A 20,187-nucleotide genomic window follows, 5' to 3' on the forward strand; every position below is an offset into this window, starting at 1 on the left:
ATCTCATGTTAGGTGATCTTACCACAGTAAAGAAAAATTAATTAATTAAATTAACTAGAAAATCCAAGCAGAATCCAGCCTGGGCGCTGAGGAACCATTTGTTATTTGCTTACCCAGAAGGCTGCCATCACATCCTTGGTGGCTGTCATCTCCTGGTTCTTAGTTTTAGAGTACACTTACGTATACACCTGTGCTTGTCATCCAGGAAGAGGCCAAGTTCTTTTTCGGACTCCCATTCAGACACCACCGCAGTCCACGAGTGGATTCCTAGGCACCAACTCAGTCATTTGGGAAAAAGCCATCCCAGCCAGCCATTGCCCTGAAAATGCAACCCTCTGCTCCGAAGTACAATGGCTTTCATTCTTCTGCACAGCAGCTCACACACGACACACGTACTTCTGTCTGAGCCGTGAGCAGTGCCTATCAGAGGCTTTGTAAACCACTAGAGGGGGTTGCCGTGGCTTCTGCCCCATCCTGTCTCTCTGTCCCTCTCCTAACATCCCTGTGGGCTCTGCCCTGCCCTCCAGGCACTGACAATGTTGGAGGCGAATGCTTAGGATATTGTCAGATCAAACAGCTGTAACGACATTTCGACATTTCGCAGGCCTGCTGCGTGGAGTGCCACCTGCTCTGTGTACCGGAGCCCCTCTGGGTGACACACTTAGCAGTGCGGACCCCTGGGTGGGGCTCTGCCTCCCTCGCCGTACAATGGTAATTAATGGTGAGAAAGCTCATGTGTATGGAGTGCTTACTGTGTGCCAGAAACTGATTGTATAGTTTGCTTATAGGATTACTGTATTTAATCCTCACTTTATGAGGGAGGTACCATTTTTATTTCAATTTTACAGCTAATGAAACTGAGCCCAGAAAGATTAAGCCACTTGTTTGAGGTCCTGCACCTAGCAAGTTGTTGAGACAGGCAACCCAACTTCAGAGCCTGTGCTTCCACATAAGGCTCTCACGCCCTTGTTCACTCCCTCCTGGGGCCCACCTGTACAGCTGCCAGGTCTCCTGATGGAGGCTGTCTCCTTGCCCACCCACTCCTCCAAACCCTTACACCCCATCTGCAGACCTAGCTTTCTGCCTGCCAGGTAGCGGCCAAAGCAGGGGACATCTCCTGGACTTCACTCAGTGGCAGTATTTACAGGTCTCACTAGCATTAGTGTATAGGGTGAATGGAAGACAGGACAGACCAGAGGCATGGGAACTATGCCCATGACCTGAGTGAGTGACAATGAGGGAGCTGAAACAGAGAAAGGGACAGTTATCAGCAATGCTGGAGCACAAGATTTGGGATTTGGGATTTGGCTATCTCGGGGGGTGAGGCAAAGAGACCGTAAGCAAAGGTAATTTAGAAAGTTGTTTTTTTTTGTTTTTTTTTTTTTGAGCATGTGTGATTAGAAGGATGAACCTGAGTAGAAATTGTGCAGTTAGGAGGAACTGGAGCTTTTTTTTTTTTTTGGACCTGTGGGAAATGTGCTGCTTAAAAATACTGGACAGGAACAGAGGAGTTTTTAAGATGTATCAATTTAGGTTTAGAAATCATCCTCATTCTCCAGTCTTCCTGTTTTTCTCCTATACTTGAATTCATTCTTGGGTATTAGCTGCTATGTGTGATTTTAAAGCCTCCTCTAAAGTGTCCCCTTACTAATGGCTGCCCTCTGTGCCCACATCATCTTCTCTTCCCTTCTTAATCTAGATCATTGGTGATTGGATAATAATATGTCAATGTCGTTTGTAACAATGCTCCAATAATAATTGATAATGACAGCCAATACTGTTGAACATTTAGTATGTGCCAGACTTGATGCTGAGCTCTTTCACTCAATGATCTGTCTCACTATAGAAATGACACCTATGATGCAGGTACTACTTCTACCTCCATTTCACAGTTGAGGAAACTTAAGATCAGAGAGTTTGCGTAACTTATCCAAAGTCATACAGATAGCACATGTGACACAAAGATGAAAATACCAGTCATTCTGACTCCTCACTATACTGTCAGAATGTTACTTTTAGACTCCTGTCTTCTTCTTTTTATGAGTTCTGATTATGGGATCATGTGGATAATTTTTCTGAAATTTTCAGAATCTGACTATCCCCACATTCCCTTTCTCATAAATAAACCGTCTGTCTAGTAGTATATGGTCACATTATCCCATAGATCCTGTTACTTCAATGTGGCCCTATTAATCAGAATTAAGTCTAGGCTAAGAAGACCACTCTCTGCCCCCAAACCTCCTGAGAGATGAGGCTGTCAGGCCAAACAGAAACTTAGCTGGTATTCTGCTTTTGGCAGACACTGCCAGAAGAAGCTAGCTCTTCATTACCAAATACTTCTTCTTTATAAAAAATTACAATTAGCATTAGATAGCATCATCTACATCTTCCTCCTGATTTGGGGTCATATACCCTCAAAATAAAATGTGTACTTTTTAACTGAGAAAGAGAAAGCACCCCCTGACCCCCGGACATGTAGGCCTGACACTCACCTCTGGGCCTTGGTACCCACCTGCTGAACATAAAAGTTCCTAGAACATGTAGGCCCGACACGCACAGCTGGGCCTTGGTCCCTCCTGCTGAACATAAGCAAGTTCCTAGAACATGTAGGCCTGACACGCGCAGCTGGGCCTTGGTACCCTCCTGCTGAACATAAAAAGTTCCTAGAACATCAACATCAGACAAGGCCACTCTGACCATGACGGACAAAACCAAGGTCACTCCATCATCATGTTTGAAAACAGACAAACCAAGAACATTGTCCAAACCACAAAATGACCAAATAGGCATCCATCCTGGCTAATATAAGTGAATACTGTTCTTTTACCAACCACAGCTTTAACCTTTCTTTGTCTTCCTCATTTCCTACACAAGAATTATTAAAATACTCAATTGCCTCCACTTCCAGATAGCACCCAAATCTTGAGGATATTTTAAAAGTTGTATGTAAAATTTCTAGTTTAGTCTATTGCCTATTCTCTGTTCCAAAATTCATAGACACATAAAGGCTAATGAGTAGTAATGTATTTCATCAATTCTGAGATACACAGCTTTCACTTCATGTGACATCTTAAAGTGAAGATTAGGGGATAAAATTAGAATGTATCTTATATTTTTCAGTGCCATGTCATGGTTTAATTGGCAGATTAATTCGTTCTTAGTGGAACGTAAAATATTCATGAGCTTTACATCAATAACATGTTAGATTTGATGAAATACAGTATATATTTTTAAATGATTGGACACCTCTTCATCCACTCTTTCACCTTTTCACCATTGTAGTTAGCAGTTTGCTCTGCTTCTTATTTCACATCTGACCCTGCCATTCTAAAGTCAAATGTGAACTCAAGGGGTAGGTTTATAAAAGTATTTGGACTTAAAACCTTACAATTATATAATCTGAGTCTAGGTCACATTTACTAGGTATATTTTTATAATATGAGCTCTACAACATATCTAAAAATAAGTTAATATAACAAACCAAAATTGTTATGTATTTGATATTGTCATGAAAAGGAGTTAAAATGATGGTGAAAAATATTCTGAACAAGTTCTGTGAAACTTTTGTTCTATTTGACTTTAAGTGGAACAAAATCTTCAGAACAAGAGGACAACAAAATAATGCTTTGCTAAAAGGATAAAGGAATCTGACCTAAGTCTATTAGTGATATAGCACTCTATGAATGCACTCAAGTTAATAGCACCTTTAGCAATAGATAACGTTTTCAATTATAGTAATGCTAAGGAATAAATAGACTAAGTGAGAGCAAAATGATCAGACACACGAATTAGACGAGTTGTTTGGCTGTTTAGTTTTCTATAACCAACTCTCAGGGGAGAAAAAACCTAACCACCAATCTATGGATGGGCCATTAATTTGAGTTTTCATATTCTAGACCTACTTAATCTTACTACAGGTGCAATGTTTTGTTACCCCATCTCCAAAGAAGGTTTTGCAGCACTTGATAATTTGTTCAGAGTGACTTGTGTGACATCCTTCCCTCCTGCACAATTTGGTGTTGTCACGCTGTCATACATAGATGCCCCATTACTGTAAGGGGTATGATGTTACAATTTCATGCAATGTAGTTCCTCTGGAGGTCCCTCCATCCTGTCCTTTGCTGAGTTCTAAATGACCCCACTTTCACCAATCTTTAGTTGCACACAACACTGAGTGATTGCAAATGCTATGTTTTTGGAGTGCCTGTGTAGAAATGCAGTTTTATTCCAGGTTTAAGGGATTTAAAATTTTTATTCCCCCTTTTTAAAGTGGTGCTCTGGCCACTTTTGCAAAAAATGTGGTGTTCTGAAAGTAAATAACTGAAATAGATAAGCCAGACTCTTATCTTCATGGACCCTCACAAATAGAAGAGCAAAGATATGGATATGGAAGGAGAAAGTGTCAGGAAAATTGCCATAAATCATAGAGCAAGGATATTGGCATACATTTGGCATTAGTTTTGTGGTGTTTTAGAAAGAATAAATACACTTCTCTGTAAGAATCTAGGACCAGCTCTTCCTGCTGTGAACCTCTTCAACTGGGGGTCCTCCCACTGGGTACGTGGGGTAAGAATCGTCGAGGGCTATTACTGTGATTGAGAGTGTTCCTCCTGAATGTTTTCTTTTCCTGCATTCTCACACACCTTCACCCCAACTTTTATGAGATAGGATATGACAGTCTACTGCAAATAAAAGTTAGGCATTTTAGGTATATTTATACTTAAATGCTACCCAAGGGGAAGGAAAGAAGGAAGGAAGGAAGGAAGGAAGGAAGGAAGGAAGGAAGGAAGGAAGGAAGGAAGGAAGGAAGGAAGGAAGAAGGGATGAGGGAAGGAGAGGAAGATGGAGGAAGGCAAGGAAGGGAAAGAAGAAAGGACAGAAAGAGGGAGAAAGGGAGAGAGGGAAGGATGGATAGAGGGAGGGAGGGAGGGTGGGAAGGAGGGAGGGAGTAATAAACTCAAAACCAGTGCTTCTCACTCTTAGCTATGCATAATGGATCACCTTAGGATTTTGTTCCAATGCAGATCTGACGCAGTGGGTCTGAGACATGGGTGGACTGGGACCTGCAGGCCCACCTTTCTCACAAGGTCCCAGGTGGTGCTGATGCCAGTCCAGAGATCACACCTTGACTATGGAGATGCTAAATTAAGAATGCAGCTGTACTTTATGCCATTTTCCCTTCTTCATCACCCACTTTCCCAGACCTCAAACCTAGAGGTCTCTGGAGCGAAGTTCCATTAGGAAAATATCTGAAAACATGATTTCTATCATGGCATTGGGAATTTATTGTGTTGTCTCCCTGAAACATTTTTATTTGATGCATATGGTAGTGGGTTCAAATTCTGATGCTATCACCCACTAACTGTGATCATAGGTGAATTATTTAAACTGTCTAAACCTTAGTTACTGTATCTGTAAAATGGGAATGATAATCCTGATAATACAGGGCTTCTGTGGAAATTAAATGAGAAAATGTATATAAAATACTGAGCAAAGTCCCTGGCTCATAGTAAGTATTCACTAAATGGTAGCTGATGTAAAATATTTGATCAGTATATAGTCTAGGTAATAAAGATGTGGGCCTTCCATTGATCGGGCAGCTTGACATATAGTTGCTTCTCTGTCACTTCCTTATTGTGTACTAGAAAAGTGAGTTAACCTCTGTAAAGCTTAGTTTCCTGTAAAAACGGACATAGTCATAAACACCTTGTACGGTTACTGTAAGGATTGACAAAGATAATATTTATAAAATAATTAATGTATTACTTGAAACATAAAACTTTATACATATAAAGAAAATTATGTGACATTCCTAAAAAAAAAAAAAGATTGAGAGAAAAGAGGAATTATTTATTCAAAAGAACAAACACTTTAGGAGTGTTAGGTCAGATATTTCCCATGTCTGGTGGAGCAGAGGGAGCGGGCGTGCTGATTCTCCAAATCATGTCACGTGCACGACAAGCTCCCAATGCTCTGTGACAAAGCAGTGTCCCTCTGTGACATAAAGAAAGACACTGGTCGAAGGGAAAATGAAAAAAAGAAAAGAAAAAGTCCAGTGCAGTGAGTTTCACGTTAGGCTAAACTTCTGCAATTTAAAGGATTATCCTTTAAATGGAGAATACATCCATTGGGTGTGGAGAGGGCATCCAAACACCTTTATTGTACGATAATGCCAGTGCATAGCAAGTTTTTACTTGGCAAAATTAAATGTCAAGATATTTCTAGTCATACAGCTATTAATGTCTCCTTTAATTTGACTGCCCTGTGAAACCTCGAAGTCTGGGACAGTCAGTGTCCTGTGATTTCTAATCACCTGCTCTTTGCAGTCACAAATGTAGCCCTGCAGATGGAGGACACCAGTGTTCCGCATTGGGGCTCTCGGAGATGTTGTACCATACATATTATCAGAAGTGACTGCGCCCAGAGGCCATCATTTCCAATTGAAATAATGATTTATTCTGTTGTAGCTCATAGTTAAATCATATTCTGAATGTCAGGTCAACAGCCCCCTTTCTGCTAAGGGTTGCACAGAGTTCAGACCTCTGGAAGGCATTTGGTCCGGGAGGAGAGGGGCTGATACATCACTGTGATTGCCATTTCACTTCCGTCAGAGCCCAGAGTTTGGGCTCGTGTGACTATGATGTAGCTCTCTCTGTTTCAGCTCCATCTTCTTTCCACACTTGGGTTTCCAGGTATCCATGTGGGGCTGCTGGGCTAAGAGTCTCAAAAAACTGAAAACAGTTTAAAACTTCATGATGAGACTTCTGATGAGGCAGCCCTGTAGGCCCACAGGGCTGCAAAAGAGAGCCCTACAGATATTCGAAAACAAACTCAAATGTTGCTTGAAGAGGCTGGAGGATTGGAAATTGCAAGAAGAAATACAACGACCTCTGACCCCATCACTTGTACCCCTTAATACTAATAACACTGGTGTTAATTAAGAAAAAATGGACTCTTTCCTCTCTGCCCTTCAGCCTCATCTCCCCACCCCAATACACACACGCACACACTCTTCACCTAAGATAGTACCAAAATTTTAAAGCAGATTATTTAACAGCTTGGACCATTTTTCAAGTACATTTAATGTTTGTTCTTAGTAATTCTTGCATGTTGTCCCATAGGTATATAACCTGGGAGTGCTTCCAGACGGCCAATTACATTGCCTTGAACACCTAGATCAGGGGTGTCCAAACTTTTTTCAACGTTTTTCACCAAGGGCCATATGCGGTAAAATACACAAACAGCTGGGCCACTCACTTGAGGTGAAGTACGTATTGCCTCACCTGGTTTATTTAAGTAAACTAAACATATTTTTGGAATTTGCTGCGGGCCAATTAAAAACGGATTGCGGGCCGCAGTTGGCCTGCGGGCCACAGTTTGGACACACCTGACCTAGATCATGTCCCCTGTTGTCAGGCGTGGAGGTGAGCCAGTAGATAGTCAGGAGAGAAAACCTTTGTTTTTATTTTTGTTAGTGAAAGTGTAACACTGTTAAAAAGCTATGTCTACAATTGAGAAAAGACATCTGACAACTTGTATGTGATTTCTCTTTTGAGGAATTCATGCCTTTTCTCTCCAATCTAGGCATAGGTAACTCAAAACTGATAGAACATAAAACAGTATTTCATCCTAATTTTCCACCAAATGGTATATTTATGTGGTATTTGATAATGATGTATAATAGATGCATTGATGATTTGTTAGCTTGATTTCTTGTTGGGGAACAAAAAGCTATGTCTAAATTCCACTATAGACACATAGACTCTTTTCAAAATTTGCACTGATTTGGAAAAACGACTCTCTCAAAGCAATTGTAGGTTTAGCTGCAATTTTTCAAAATTTTAGGACCCTTTATAAGGAGGTCCCCTTGGTGGAAAATTAGTAACCAAAAGTTGTGTGGAAACTGACTCGGTGGAGGCCGACAGTGAGCCATGGGCTGGGCTCCTTTTAGGGCCGGGACCACTGCAGGACCACAGGGCTCCCAGCGCAGCAGGGCCCCGTGTTTGGGGTCAGTGCCCCAAGGTCACCATCTTGCAATTCTAAATAATTTCTCTTTGAATTTGTGCTTTGTGAGTAAAGTCTGATGGGACAATGAGAGTGTGTGGGTGGATGGGGGCTTGGAGCCTCTGGCGGTCCAGCTGCTACCTCCTCACCTCCCCAGGACAGGACAGGTTCTCGCCTACCTGCTTCTTGCCCCTGGCAGCCCCAGACCCCAGGAAGCTCGAATCTGGCTGTCACCTTCTCCCTGCTGCCCTCTCGGGGTCCAGCTCAGCTGTGGGATGGTCATGTGCTCAGTGTGTAACTCAGAGTGGGCTTCCTGCCCACTCCTGATCTAGGTGTCCAGTCCATCTCAGAGAAGAAGTTACAATCCCTTGGTTTCACCGATCTGCAGTGAATTGAAGCAGCCCTGGGGAAAGGGAGGTTGACTTCCCAGCCCCAGGCCAGGGACCTGTGTTTTCATTTTGCCCTGAGCCCCACAAATTATGTAGCTGGCCCTAGTATAGGGTTGATCATAGATGAAGCATGAGAAAGGAGCCTCCATATATGGGCATAAAAACACAAGTTATACGTGACCTTGGCATCCACAGAGCCATGCCAGAGTCCCATCAATCACAGGGGAGCAAAGACTTCATCTCTGGATCAAGTGCAGCAAGCAATGTCCTTGTCAGAGGAAGTGTCCATGTCCTGGGAGAAGTGTGTGGAAATGTGCAAGCCTTCTTAGATTAAAACACATTTTTTAAATTAGACAATCCATTTCAGGTGGTTTAAAATCTGTGTCTAAACTATTTCAGCTCCCTTTGATATAGATCTCCATCATTTTAAGAACACTAACTCACTACCACATACAACTCACACCACCAACATGCATATATACATTCATACACACCCATAGGTACATACGTACGTGCCAAGGCCTGGAGCTGGTCGGACGGAGACACAAGATCGAGTTAGGAAGAGCCTTTGCCTTGAAAGAACGTAAACCCTTGTAAAGACAGCAGTACTCGGGGAAAATCCATACCCCAAAGCTCCCTCTATGCCTACAGTATGTCATAGAATTTTGCTTAAGTATGTTTGATGACTCTTTTTTAAATCTTTTTTCTAAAAAGAAGCATTTACAGAAATTGAGAACTTCATTGGCCTAGATATCACAGGAGTTCAGCTGTGCTTTTATTAGATGGATATAAAAACAATGATAAAAAAAAGTCGTTAGAGAATGAAGTTTTGAGACAATGAAATGCACTGAAAGTCTTCTATAGTACAAATAGTTAAGCCTACATGTAGAACTGAAGCAATTAGTGAATAATTTTGGTAGATATTACAAAAACGTTTTCAGATAATCAAGTCCAAATGAGAGATTTGTCGGATTTCTTATTATGGTTTATCTATTAGATGTCCCAGGTCTCCCTTTGATACTTAATGCATCTGTGCAGCCTTTAAATAAAGATCAGTATTGAGAACCACTTCGGACCTAGATCCCTCACAGAAAGAAAACTGGACTTCCCTCCACCAGAGGCCAGATCAGTCACTTGTTAGAAGAATCCATTTTCCTCATTGATATCATCAGACATTCTCTGTTCTCCAGGCCTCAGTGGGTGAAGTTATAAGTACTTGACAACAGAACTTGCAAAGACACAGACCCCTATGTGAATTAATGAATGTTTGTTTTTCAAGTGTGGCTTATTACTTTAGCATCTCCAATTCTGGTGGAGTCCTGTGTACTGTTCTGTACATAAATATGTGTGTGGCCAGTGTCATAAGGAACTCCCAAACGGCAATTAAAATGTGGCCAACAGTGGCAGTGGCTGTGAAAAGACTTTTACAGACACCATCACTCCCTCCTTGGCATTTAGTCATCTTGAAGAAATTGACAGAAAGGGAAGTTTAATTTAGAGAGGACTTGTGCCCTGCTTAGCTGGTTTTGCACACCCAACATGAAATAATAATGCATTCAACTGTCTACCTTCTAATAAGCAACCTTTGCACCACCTCCCTCACTGGTAAAAACCACGAACAGTGGGTAAAAGACGTATGAATTCCAGAAAAAGCTGAGGGATCCCTGTGACCTTCATGTGATTGTGTTTGTGCTAATGCATTGGGGACAGAAATCCAAACTCTCCCTCTGCAAAACCCGATTCATTAAAAATGCATTGGTCATTAACAAGAGAATCTGGTGCACTGAATGGGATAGGCTCAGCCTCCACCTGGGAGATGGGGGAGCTGGCTTACTCAGGATGAGCAATTCATATTGCAGTCCTGTTTCCTTCTCAATGCCATGGCCATTGTATCTTCTTTGCAAAGGTAATGGGGTAAGGCTCCACAAAGGAGTATATCCTCTCAGGATTAAAAATGTTTTATTTGTTTCTTAAAATGACTTATTTGGAAGTCAACTCCAAAGTGGAGGGGTGGTAGGATTTAAAACTCTATACTAGAGTGCACATCTATTTTATCTTTAGAATAACTAAGACATGCCAAGCCTGGTTTGCCTTAGTTAATAAAAACTCATATATATGTATATATGTATGTATGTATGTATGTATGAAACATGTATGTGTGTGTGTGTGTATATATATATATATATATGTAAGAAAAAGAAAAGAAGAAAAAAGAAAAGAGGTAATTTGCCACAGCAGGAGTAGCTTGCTGTGAGGAATGAGTGGTGGTCCTTCAGGAACTCGCCTGGAGCTGGGCGGGTGGACTGACCGGCGGTCTCCTAGGCGCACACTGAAGGAAGAGCCCAAGGCCTGGGGTATCACCTGTCTTGGTTCTGCCAATAGTCCAGTGCCTCCAGAGCAGAGTGGTCAGCAGGCAGCTTTGTAGGTTTCAGACGTGAAATCAGAACTGGAAAGATGGTGCTGAATGAACCAATGCTCTGACAAGCAGGCATTTAACAATCAAAAATAAGTTTTACCCTTGTGTCCCAGCCAAACTCCTAATCAGTGTCTTCACCACTCATGACCTGTCCTTTCCATAACAGATTTATAGCAGGGCTCCCTGTAATTGCACAGAATTGACTCCTATTATAAAACTATTTAAAATTGTATACTATGATCTTTCTAACACCAGTGTTTATACTCCTTGAATTACCAGTGAGCAAATCATAATTACAAAAAAAACCACACATGTATTTGAGATGGTTCTTCCCCTTGCTAAGCTAGAAGTGTACGGGGATTGTGATGGGACAAGGCCCCAGGTGAAGAGACTTGGAAGGCCAGCTAGGTGATGCGAGCTGATGTCCCGTCTGCTTCTCGTAAAACGAGTTGTGTGAGCATCCTCTGTGCAAGGGCGATTCAGACCTGCCTGGCAGCCTCTAAGCCACTATTTTCTGCCCATGGTCTTTGATCACTGGTGGAGTTTTATAAAACTTACATGTGAGCCCCCACTTAGTTGTTCCGTCAGTAATCTCATGAGGGATGTGACCCTCTGCGTTCCAGAAGCTCCACAGACCATGCTGATTCACAGGCCTGGGTAAGAACTACTAACTGAAGCCTGGGTCTGGGTGAGAGAGAATTTGGAAGCTGTATCTTGGTGCCATATTTCTTGGTCATGTTACCATGGACTGAAGGAAGCATTCTCTGTAAACATCCCCCTTTGTAGCCTCTCAGAGGCCTGACTATTTTGTTCCTTTCCAAACATTCATCAAAAGGTACAGAGTACACAGAGTAGGGGTGTTTGCATGAGGGAATGTGGACTGCTCACATAGGGATGGGAGTAGGTACTGAGTTGACTAGGGGCAGGTGGATGTTATGGGCTAATTAAATAATATTAAATATTATATTAAATACAAAGTAAATTGTATTAAATAATAATAGTCAAGAGAAATAACACTTAGTGGTAAGCATGCTCTGTTCCAAAAAAATTACAAATATATTTTTCATTCAATTCTCACAACAGCAGCCCTATAAGGGAGGTGCTATCATTTCCTCAGGCTTTTAGGAGAGAAAGCTGATACATGAAGAAGAGGGAAAACAAGCCCAAGTTCACATAACTAGTGAAGTGGCAGAGCTAAATTTAAACACAGAGAGAGCTAAAAATTTAAGAGTCCTTGCTTTTAAACTGTACAGCAAACTGTTTTTAACATCTACATTGGAACTGACTTAGAATTTGCCAACAAGCAAATGATTTAAAGATATTTCTAAAGTTTACACTAAACAGTAGTAAATAGTCAAGTGGATGCCAATACCGCTCTTGAAGGAATTATACCACCCCCAAATGAAAATCCAAACCTCTATTTCTACTGAGCGAATATATAATCGATGTGAGTAAAATGCCTGCACAAGGGCTGGGCATAAAGTGGTGAACCAGCGAACAGTACCTACCTTACTGGAGTTCACAGCTGCTGCCTGAAAAACACAAACTGTTAAATTCAGAATAGGCCATAGAGAGCTTTCTGGACATTCTTGGTCTCCGGAGAGGTAACACGTTTCCCAGATGCCTGATCAGGAGGAATCTGCCCAACCCATTTAAGTTCGTATTTCCATGTCTGTGCCCATGGAAATAGATAACCTGAAATTCTCTGCTAACGTAGACTCAGCATTGCTTTGGATCTCTCTTAGCCAATGTCGTTTATTCATTCTGACTGCTGGAGTCCCCTTTGGCTGTGAGAAGACCCCTGATTTGGGAGCCGCCTTATGATCCGACAGATTAGTTTATGATCCTACAAAGTCAAGTGTGATACATGCGTTTGGGGAAAATGGAGACATGCATTAAGAAGAAACACTACTTGTTGATCCTGGCAGGAGAGCATGCATAATCTCCTCCAGCGCCTGTGAAAGACTATTTTACACATGAAATTGTGTGGAATTGCCCTGTACTGCATTGAACGTGGTTTTTGAGAATAACCAGCCTCAAAACCGGCGGTTTATGCATCGGGCCTCCAGCCAGAATAAAATATAAGCAAATGTAACCTGTGTGAAGCTACAGGTGACACACACACAATCTGTGACACAGTGTCTATATGGGACAAATCCTAAACCTTACAATGGCGTGTCATTTGGAACAGAGTCTACAAATAGGCATGGGACTTTGAAAGAAGTATGAACAGAATGGCCAGGCATGGTACAGCAATTTTTAAAGATTAAGAGAGATATTTTTTTAATGGTGTAGAAGGGTTTTTCTTTTTTTCTGTGCATTGTAAAACTCTTTTCACAGTGTGGTGTAAAAATTCATGCCTGACGAACATGGGGAAGCACAAAATTTTTAGGAACATCAAAAACTAAACCTAAGAGGGTTTTTGGCCATTTGAGAATGTACCTAATCTGAATATTTGACCAAAAGCATCACTTTGGACCCAGCTAATGCTATAAAAGTACATAAGCTCTGCTGAGAATTTTAGGGCAAAATAGGACTTGAGTATATAGGAAGGGAAATTGTGAGACTTACAATGCATAATGCAGCACCCAGTTTAAAATGCTCTGCTATTCAAGCATAATAAATAAATCACATATAAAAAATTTAGAAGAAAGGTCTCCTGCACATTATGGGGAAATGGTTGGCATGTTCTGATGGGTCATCTCACCCTTGTTATTAAATGACAGCGATCATTAAAATGCCAAACATATTTTGACAGAATTCACTTTATAAAATGTCAGCAAGTCTGTGTTTTTATTAGTTTGTCCCAAATCAATTTAGAAATTTCAATAGAATGCTTGTAAGTATTCCCCAAGCAACGTCCATTCCTGACTTTCTGCACACACAAAAATTACAAATTAATCAGATTTTCAGATTTCTGCATAATGGCTTTGCACGTTTATTGCTTAATCCTATTATAAAATGATGTTGTGATTGACACATCACAGTGAGATAGAAGTCAATTGAATAATATGTAGCAGTCAATTTTATTTGTGGCTTAATGTGCTGAAGTATTTTTTTCCACATTTCCATTATTTATAAGTCTGTCCCTTTGGAGAATATATAGAAGAATTTGTTTTAAATGAGCCAATAATACCTTCTTTAAAATTTATAAGTGTGACAGAATCTTTTTTTTTTTTTTTTTTGTCATCCATGGCACCCCAGTAAACAGGATTTGAACTGTCTTCCACTTGCTATTCATAGGACAAACATCTGGAAAGAGGATCTTGTTAAGGATGGCTTGGAATTGGATTTTAACCAACATGAAAACAAAAGTTACCATTAAAAACCTTCAAAAATTGCTATTAGCTGTATTTGTTTGTTTGTTTGTTTGTTTATTTACTCATGTGTTTATTGTCACTGCCACTGTCTTATCTGCTACGGTTTGTCCTGAAACAAAGCACATAAACCCACACAGAGAAACTATAGTGTTTAGGAAGCTTTCAAGTGAAAGCTTTGCTGTTTTGGTAGAATTTTATATTTCATGCTTTGGTATCCAACAGGATTCCAGCAAAGGAAGTAAGTTATGTTCTACGGAAAAGGGCTTAAGCATCTGAAGCCATATCAAGGGATAATGTAGACGCACTTGGTCATGTCTGAGATCACACTTTCTCTGGCTTTGGGAAATTAGATTAGCTATCGCCCACCTATGCATAAAGGATGCAGTTTCCCATACCAGAGACGCATTGGTGTGCCCTATGCAAACCGATGTACAGTGTAAGCCTATTAGAGCCACTGATGATACTGTCACTTTCCCTGCTGTCATAGCCTTCTACCTCCTGAATGTTCATTAGCACAATTTATGCAGTTGAAGAGTGATTTGCACACTAGAGCTATTGATAAACTACGTGGCGTATCACCTGTGTCTTAGTTATGTGAAGTCACAGAAAAAACGGGGTCACGTGCAGCCCCTAGGCTGGATCATATATTAAGGGAGCATTTCTCTTTTGAATTCCAGGGGCCAGAGGAAACACGGCACTATCAGACCCAGGCACTCCTGACCAGCACCAGGCCAGTCAGACCCACCCCCCATTCCCAGTTGGGCCACAGGTTAGTATCTCTCAACTGCTTTCTATTGGGCTGCATATAGGATGGTTTAACCATAAAAATAACCAAATAAATAACAATGAGTTCAATCCAATTAACTCCAACAGAGGAAAGATGGTGATAAATATTTGTATGGGAAGCTGTATGACTACATTATTTATTAAATCCATCAAGAAAACAAATGTGTTTGCAGAACTTGTCTCTTTTGTAAAGGAAGTGTTGGTTTTAATCATTTGGAATCCCGTTTTGTTTTTTGTTTTTTCCTTTTTCAGATCCACTGCAAATGCACTGTTGGTTACCATGCAGTTCCCTAGAAAGTAAAACTTTAATGACTGGCGTGTGAAGAAAATTAAGTTATTTCAACCTTACTATAGCCGTTTTTGAAATACAAGATATGATTTAATATAAAAAAGTTAATGCAATTTTAATGTAAGTTCAGCTTATTGGGTTTGACAATACTGTACATCACATAAAGCCCCTGCATTAATAAATACATTCATTATTTTTTAAAGTCTAATGTTTGTTTTCTGTAGCCTGGTGTGGTTATATGGAGATACAGAACACAATTATAAAAGGCTGGGCTTTTTTTTTTTTTTTTCACCTCTTTCATTTAGTGTGAAGCTAGTGGAGTTCACCCCGATTTTACAGAAAAAGTCCTGATACTTAAGCCTTTCTCTTTTGCTATCACTATTGCTCCTGGAAATTGATCACTTTCATCACTTTGAGGGCTCTCCAGATCAAGGCTTGAAAACCCAAGTGTAGAGCTTAGACTGGTCTTGACTTTCTTGTCAAGACCACCAAATCCCTCTATGGCCTCAGATCCCAGGGTCCATCTCGGAGCATAAGGGTTTGAGGACAGAAGGCCTGGAGAGATATATACTGTCCATGGAAGCCCACACAGAATTTGGCTGGGAATCTCAGAAATGGGCTTCTTCCAGCTATGCCCTTTCTAATGTTATGCTTATGACATTGTGTGTGTGTGTGTGTGTGTGTGTGTGTGTGTGTGTGTGTGAACCTACCAGGGGAACAAACTCTAATGCCTCTGGATTATATAAGCAGCACGACAGACCCAGACAGTGAGAAGTGGTGGGCACCATGAGAAATGAGATTGCAGTCCCTGCTGTAAACCTGCAAATTCAATTTAAAACCCACTGTCGTGCAGGGGACCCTGCTTGCTGCGCCATTTGTCATGCGGGGTCTCAGGTAGGGTCTCTTCTCCCGCTCCCCACATAAGAACGCAGGACACAGTGAGGCCAAAAAGGAACACGGAGCCATAGATAGGGGAATCAAACCAATATATTCTCGCTGGCGGCTGGGCTGGAGACACAGGAAGCAGGATCTACATAATCTGCCTAACAGCAGTCCGCGCTTGCCAGCCACCATCTTCTTGCTAGCCCCCATTCTTTCTCTGCTAGCGTAGCCACAGCAGTTATATTAGTGGCCAATGGCTTACAGGTTACAACTGACGGCCAACTAGCCACAACTGCTGGCCATCCAATCACAGTTGATGGCCATTTACTACCTGAGCCAGCACCTTTCTATGTGAGGCCGAGAGCCTGGAAACTGCTTTTTGGGGCTTTGTCCCCACACCCACATCCCAAACCCCCAAACCTGTGGCCTGTACACAGTCTGCGGACTACCCACTTGCCTTTCCTCTTATCTTGATATTACTAGTGTCAGTGATAAAATACCAGCAATTTGAGGATCAGCTTACCATTTTGTACTTATTTCTAAAGAATATGTCCATTTTAGTGCTTCAGAGCAACTTTATTTTTTTAAAGAAAATCATAGTTACTCTGTGTGAATTTAGTAAAGCCTAGCAAATATATTAGGAGCTAGGCCCACCAAGTCTAGAAGAGGGGTTCTAAAACTGGGTTGCATGGAGTCCTGGGCCTTTGTCAGAGGGCTCCCCAGAAGGAGATTTGAGGGAAGACCACAGAGAATGGCCAGAGTGGGCTCAGCTCTCCTCCCCCACATTCTGTAAACAAAGCAGCCCCATTTCTCTAAACCAGAAGTGGGCTCTGGAGCAGCCTGCCTGGACTTGAACCCCACTCCCTCCTCTAGAAATGGGATTTGGGCAAGTTAGTAACATCTCTGCATCTCAGCATTAGGGCAACAGAGTTAATGCTTGCATAGCAGCACTAGAATAGTGCCTGGCTATTGGACACTGGGCTTTGTACTGTGCCTCTATAGAATTACCTTTAATTTATAGAATCATGCTGCATTAAAAACAAATGGTGAAACCTCTCAATAAGAGTTTTGTATTGCTTTATCTAGAGGAAAAATGAACACAGGATTATATCTCACAGGCTTCCACAGGAATCCAATGAGAGTTCTGGATTAAGGACTCTAAAATCCGTGACGTTTTGGGTCACCTGGCCTGGCCAGGGTAGGGATTCTTTTTACGTCACAGTGGTGAAGAACGCACACCAAGCTCAAGTGTGTCCAGTGCCCGAAGCACACCTATGAGGCTGCCTTTCCATATCAAACAATGGCTATTGGATAAATAGTGGACATAAACATGTATTTTTAATGTTGTTTTAACTCAGCAAAGAATGTTACAATAACAAAAGAAATATTTAAAGCGTTTTAAAGTTTATCCTCATGAAATATTTTTGTTTTCTATATTTCTTTTTAGATTTTGTCATGATACATATATAATTTTCCATTTTAACAATGACTATCATTTTCTTAATTATTTTCCATTTTATTTTATGTATCATCATATTATAAACATTTTCTATTTTCCTAAAAAGGTCATAATGATTCATTTTAAAGAGTAGGTACTATTTTATCAAGTTTAGTACTGTAACAAACTTTTTCAGCATTTATGTATTTAAAAATGTAATGCATACTTTTATGCATTTATCTTTTTTCTGTTTGAATTATATCTTCAGTCTACGTCCCAGGAGAATATTCTGAGTCAAAAGGGGATGAATGTTTTTGTAGCTCGTGATATGAATCTCCAAATTGCTTTCCAAAAGGCTTGTGCCAGGGCACATGCCCTAAATCCGCCTAATGGTGTCACTGCAGACTTCCCTGCACTGAGTAAATCTTTGACATTATTTTTGCTAATTTAATAGATGAAAATAGTATTTTGTTGGTATTTTTGAACCAAAAAAAAAAAAGAAAAAATCCCCTGATCCCAATGAGTTCTTTGTGGAACAACCCAGAATAAAGTATCAAAGAGTTTCAAATATATAAGGGTAGAATCGAATGAAACTTCATCGGAAGAATAATGTATAAGTGTAAGGTAATACTTTTAAAGGTATTTGAGCTACTCAAAGGATATCTGAATCAAACGAAATTTTCCAACAAAAATAAGTAAAAAGTGATTTCAATTTTTTTCTACCAGTCAATTTTTTTTTTCTGGAATAGAGCATGTTTCTTTACTACTTGTTCAGGAACTTTCTAACCCCGTGTAAGTAGCAGAAAATGCTCTACCAGCCCGTATCTTGGTTCTACTGGAAAGTGAGCTGGGATTATCTGTTTCCTTGCAGCCACTTCTGACAGCACAGCAATTAGCCTCTGCTGTCACCGGCGTGATGCCAGGAGGCACACCAGCCCTCAACCAGCCTATTCTCATCCCCTTCAACATGGCGGGACAGCTAGGAGGGCAACAAGGACTGGTCCTCACACTGCCTACTGCGAATCTCACCAACATCCAAGGGCTGGTAGCAGCAGCTGCAGCTGGGGGCATAATGACCCTGCCATTGCAGAATCTACAAGGTAACCCATTTTGTCCGTGTGGCACGTAGGGCTCTATCCACTGGCCACTGTCCTCTGCAGTGGGCAAGTGCCCTGAATATTGAATGTGGCTCAGACTTGCTTCCATCATAAAGCATGCGGGGGCTTGTGTAGAAAGCAAAGTTTTAAGTTGTCTTGTGAAGCCTGACCTTGCTCAAGCCCTGGGTTTATCAATTCTCATTTCTTAACATTGATCTTCCTAACATTCGGGTCTTCTGGAAGCATTTATGAGCAATCATTGCATGACACATCAAAAACATAGATGTAAAATTATTATGCTGTTACTTGAGGACCTGAGTTATAGTTTCAGTTCTTCAATGTAGCCATCTTTAAAAAAAGGTTAGACATGACTAATTTGTGTAAGAAGTGGTTAGAACATCTCAACAAGGGATCATTTGGAATGATTAGTTTAATTATTATTTTACTTACTAAGTATATTTTAGTTATTACTATTAAACAAGTAATACTTGTTTAATTATTGTTTAGTTATTATTTAGTTACTATTAATACTTGTTTAGTTATTACTATTAAACAAACTACTAAAAAATTATATTATTTGTGGTCATAGTTTGTAATGAGAAAAATAGACTTGAATATTGAGCCTTTCTGTTACATGGGCATATAGCAAGAGTTGGACTCGAATTTTACTCAGGAAGGATAGTTTTCTTGATATTATGAAGGTATTTACTTTTCTATAAGAGATTTGGCAGCACTGACCAATAGATTGGTTTACAAAACTCTGTAAGGGGAAGAATTTTATGATCTAAATGACCTGAATATAATTAGGATGTTTAATAAAGAGAAAACAAATTTATTTTGGACTGGTCAGAGATGTTTATTTTCTCTGTTGATATAAATGTTAGTGATTATTTTTTTTTTCTGCAGAGTGAGAATTTGGTTGGGTAAGTCATCAGAACAAAGTACTTTTTTAGTTGATCAAATGTCAGTACTTCTTATAAGCTATTAAATTGGTCAGAGCATCAATCCATAGATTAAGAAATAGACCAAGTAATAACTGGTTAACTCTTGACACAAACTTCTTTACCCACTATTATGTTCTAATATCCCATCCATTGTTTCCACTTCTTGACTTTCACTTTAATGTTTAAAGGAAGGTCTCTCTTGTACCATTAAATTGTGCCAAGAAACCTGCGGTTCATAAATCATTCATTCCTAGGACACATTCATGCACAAACTTTGCTTGTTTCAAATTTGAGAGTGCCTGGAAAGCCAGGATCTCCAGATTAAGCAAATAAGGAGGGAATAAACAAGGTGAAAGCAAAAGCAACAAAATACAGGGAGAGGCTTTTCAATGTAGGTGGATGATGAAATCTTAAGGAAGAAATGGGCATTATCAGAATGCAACCTTCCATTTGGAACATTTGCACTTATGGGAATATTGAGTATTAAAATAAACATAAGCCTGCAGAGCTCATAGTTTATAAATTAATCCTGCTTGGTTAAAATAGACACCAAAGTCAGAGTCCAAAAAAAACAGGCTTGTTAGATCTTTATTACAGTTTGGTATTCTTAGGGCTTCATTAC

General features: G+C 40.4%; 1 protein-coding gene across 2 annotated transcripts in view; it reads left to right on the top strand.

Annotated features, from left to right (window-relative positions):
- POU6F2 (POU class 6 homeobox 2) overlaps nucleotides 1-20,187 on the top strand; it is a 361,096-nt gene that overhangs the window by 94,661 nt on the left and 246,248 nt on the right. For both annotated transcript variants that reach the window (XM_081080022.1, XM_081080023.1), the window contains exons 2-3: nucleotides 14,807-14,898; nucleotides 18,396-18,624. In XM_081080022.1, coding sequence (XP_080936148.1) covers nucleotides 14,807-14,898; nucleotides 18,396-18,624 — 321 coding nt within the window. The remainder of the gene's footprint in view (nucleotides 1-14,806; nucleotides 14,899-18,395; nucleotides 18,625-20,187) is intronic.

This window comes from Rhinolophus hipposideros (assembly GCF_964194185.1).
Source record: "Rhinolophus hipposideros genome assembly, chromosome: 18".
In the NCBI taxonomy this organism is placed as follows: domain Eukaryota; kingdom Metazoa; phylum Chordata; class Mammalia; order Chiroptera; family Rhinolophidae; genus Rhinolophus; species Rhinolophus hipposideros.